Source organism: Manis javanica, chromosome 6 (assembly GCF_040802235.1).
Source record: "Manis javanica isolate MJ-LG chromosome 6, MJ_LKY, whole genome shotgun sequence".
Lineage (NCBI taxonomy): Eukaryota > Metazoa > Chordata > Mammalia > Pholidota > Manidae > Manis > Manis javanica.
In genome coordinates this window covers 130,881,198-130,884,387 of record NC_133161.1, presented here as the reverse complement: position 1 = coordinate 130,884,387, position 3,190 = coordinate 130,881,198, and the positions used below count along the sequence as shown (strand labels likewise).

General features: G+C 49.3%; 1 protein-coding gene across 1 annotated transcript; it reads left to right on the top strand.

Moving 5' to 3' along the window:
• The first annotated feature begins 833 nt into the window (after nucleotides 1-833).
• Nucleotides 834-2,985, top strand: LOC140850206 (lysine-specific demethylase 4D-like). Its single transcript, XM_073239963.1, has one exon. The coding sequence runs from the start codon at nucleotides 1,143-1,145 to the stop codon at nucleotides 2,703-2,705; it is 1,563 nt and encodes a 520-aa protein (XP_073096064.1). The 5' UTR covers nucleotides 834-1,142; the 3' UTR covers nucleotides 2,706-2,985.
• Nucleotides 2,986-3,190: the final 205 nt, after the last annotated feature.

Here is a 3,190-nt window from a genome sequence, read left to right as displayed (position 1 = left end):
AAATAAACATATGGAAATTTGTGAAAATCATAACTGCCAGATGAATGATAACAATTAGCTATTCTGATGGCTGTGTAACCAGCACCTAGATTCCAAACAAAATATTAATGTTTCTCCAGAGACCCCCTCACGTTCCCACTCACAACCTCTCTTTCTCAAAGGTAACCACTGCTCTAACTTCTAACATAGATTACTTTACCTCCTTCTTTATATATACTTATATAAAAAGATGAAATTTCATGTAAAATTGGAATAATGGATTTGATATTCTTTTAGGTCTGGATAATATTGCCCAGTATTATGTGTGCAAAATTATCCCTGTATGCTCATGTAATTTGCAGTGCTCTATTGTATTCCACTGTAGGACTGTGCCACAGTGTATGTCCATTCTACTGTTGATGGACATTTGGCTTGTCTCCAGTATTTGCTACTAGAAATAATATTGTTATGAGCATTAATGGAGGTGACTTTCCATGCAGAGCTATACAGATTACCTAGACATGTGGTAACTGTTGAATCATGGCACATGCGTATGTCCAGTCTTACACATGCATAAGTTCAATTTTAGTAGATACTGTCTAAATAGTTCCCCAAAGTGTGATTTCCATTCTTTCTATGAGGGTATGAGAATTCCCATTGTTCTACATCAACACCACATCCTTCATTGTCAATCTTATAAAATTTTAGCCTTTCTTTGAGTGTGGGATAATATCCCATGGTGGGATCCCATGGTATTTTACTTGTATCTCCAGAATAACTTCCTCCAAACATTAATGTTCAAGCTTTTGTATTCTTTCTTCTAGGGTTTGTTTTAAACACTGTCCTGAAGACAGTACATTTGGACACCGTGCACCCAGGACTGGGTGAGTCAGGAGGCCTCAGAGAACAAACCCCAGTGTCGGCTGAGGAACATCACAGAGTTGCACATTCAGCTCCTGTATCAGCTTCTGCCCAGGGGGCCGTCTCCTGGTGAATCAGCAAGCCCCAAAACATCATCTCATTTACACTAAAGTCCACGGGTGTTTCCTGCTGACTCAAAGACACTCAAACCAATTTTGGAATAATAGCATTTTCCACCATGCTCCACTATCCAGACCATAGCTGAAGACCTGAGAGTTTGTTTGTTCTTCATTACGGAAGCCATGATGTCTCAGCCAAGCTGTACCCAGAACCCAAGTTGTAGAATCATGACCTTCTACCCAACTGAAGAAGAGTTTAATGATTTTGAGAAATATATTATTTATATGGAATCTCAAGGTGCACACCGAGCAGGTGTGGCCAAGATAATACCCCCCAAGGGGTGGGAAGCCAGGAAGACCTACGATGACATCGGTGACATCCTAATCCCCTCTCCCCTCCAGCAGGACGTCCTGGGTAGGGCTGGTGTGTTCACTCAGTACTCCAAAAAGAAGAAGGCCATGACGGTCGGGGAGTATCGTGACCTGGCGAAGAGTGGTAAATATCAGGCACCACCACACGCAGATTTTGACGATTTGGAGCGAAAATTCTGGAAAACCCGGCTCTACAGTTCACCAATCTATGGCGCTGACGTCAACGGCTCCTTATTTGCTAAAAACACCAAGCAGTGGAACCTCAGACACCTGGGAACCATTCAGGATCTGCTGGAGCAGGAGTGTGGGGTGGTCATCGAAGGTGTCAACACACCCTACCTGTACTTTGGGATGTGGAAGACCACGTTCGCGTGGCACACGGAGGACATGGACTTATACAGTATCAACTATGTGCACTTTGGGGAGCCCAAAACGTGGTATGCAGTGCCCCCGGAGCATGGCTGGCGCCTGGAACACCTGGCCAAGGAGCTCTTCCCGGCTAGTGCCCACAGCTGTGGGGCCTTCCTGCGGCACAAGGTGGCCCTCATCTCTCCCACTGTCCTCAGGGACAACAGGATCCCCTTCAGTCGGGTCACGCAGGAGGCTGGCGAGTTCATAGTGACATTTCCGTACGGGTACCACGCTGGCTTCAACCACGGCTTCAACTGCGCGGAGGCCATCAACTTTGCCATGCCGCGCTGGATTGATTACGGCAAAGCGGCCTCTCAGTGCAGCTGCGGGGAGGCCAGGGTCAGCTTTCCCATTGATGTCTTCGTGCGCACCCTGCAGCCTGAGCGCTATGAGCTCTGGAAGCGCGGGCAGGACCGGGAGGCAGTGAACCATGTGGCACCTGCAGCAATGGGCAGCCAAGAGCTGGGCACCTGGAAGGAGTTGTGGGCAACCAGGAGAGCCACACTGGGCCTCCGGGACCTGCCGCCCCGCCGCTCACTGAGCCCTGCCAGGAATGTGGCTGTGGGGCGAGGGGGTCACCGCCGCGCCCCTAGGCTGCCCGCATCTCGGCGCCATGTGCAGGCCTCTGTTCCTCCCTCTGTGGCTCAGGGCAGGGATGCCACTTGTCGGTCCGTGGAGCGTGGCTCAGCCCTGCTGACAACCCAGGACCCATCTGACCTGGGTCTCCACCCAACTGGCAGGCGTGGTCCTGGCCGTCGTCCTCGGGAGCAGGGGACTCAGGAGCTGACTGACCAGGCCCCGGCCAAGAAGCGCCTCTTGCTCAGCACAGCATGCGCAGCTCAGGATCCTGATGTTCAGGCCCTTTCTTCAGGTGGACCCTCACTGGATAACTCTGCACCACCGAGCCCTGCATCCCTGCATTCTGCTGAGGCTTCCGGGTGCTGCAGTTCCCCTGCACCCTAACCCAGGGGGATGTTTTGGTAGCCCGCTTCTCTTACACGTGGAGGCTCCCTAAGTGTGGGCACGTGTACACCTCAGAGCCTTCACAACCTGCGGTGCTGCCACGGGACCTGCTGAGTCCACATTATTGATGACAAACAGCTTTTTCTTCCTCCCAGACACCATTATCTCTTTTGACACTGCTGCCAATGAAGTTTCATCCACTGGATGCTTGTTTTTGCAAGTGGTGGTAGAGCAGCTTCTTCAAGCAGCTCTATTCAAGGTCTATTTTACTTCATGTCAACACCCTCAATTTGGACCACTCTTCTCAATAAAAAATCCCCATATCCAGCTGTTTCTTCATGTCTGATGATTTTTTGCCATACTCAATCTTGGAAAAGCAAAGGACATTCATAATGAAAATTATATAAAGTTAGAATGACCTTTGTTCTTACTGCCATGATCTTCCAAGCCTCATTTGTTCTTCTTTTTCCAATTTCAATAATTGT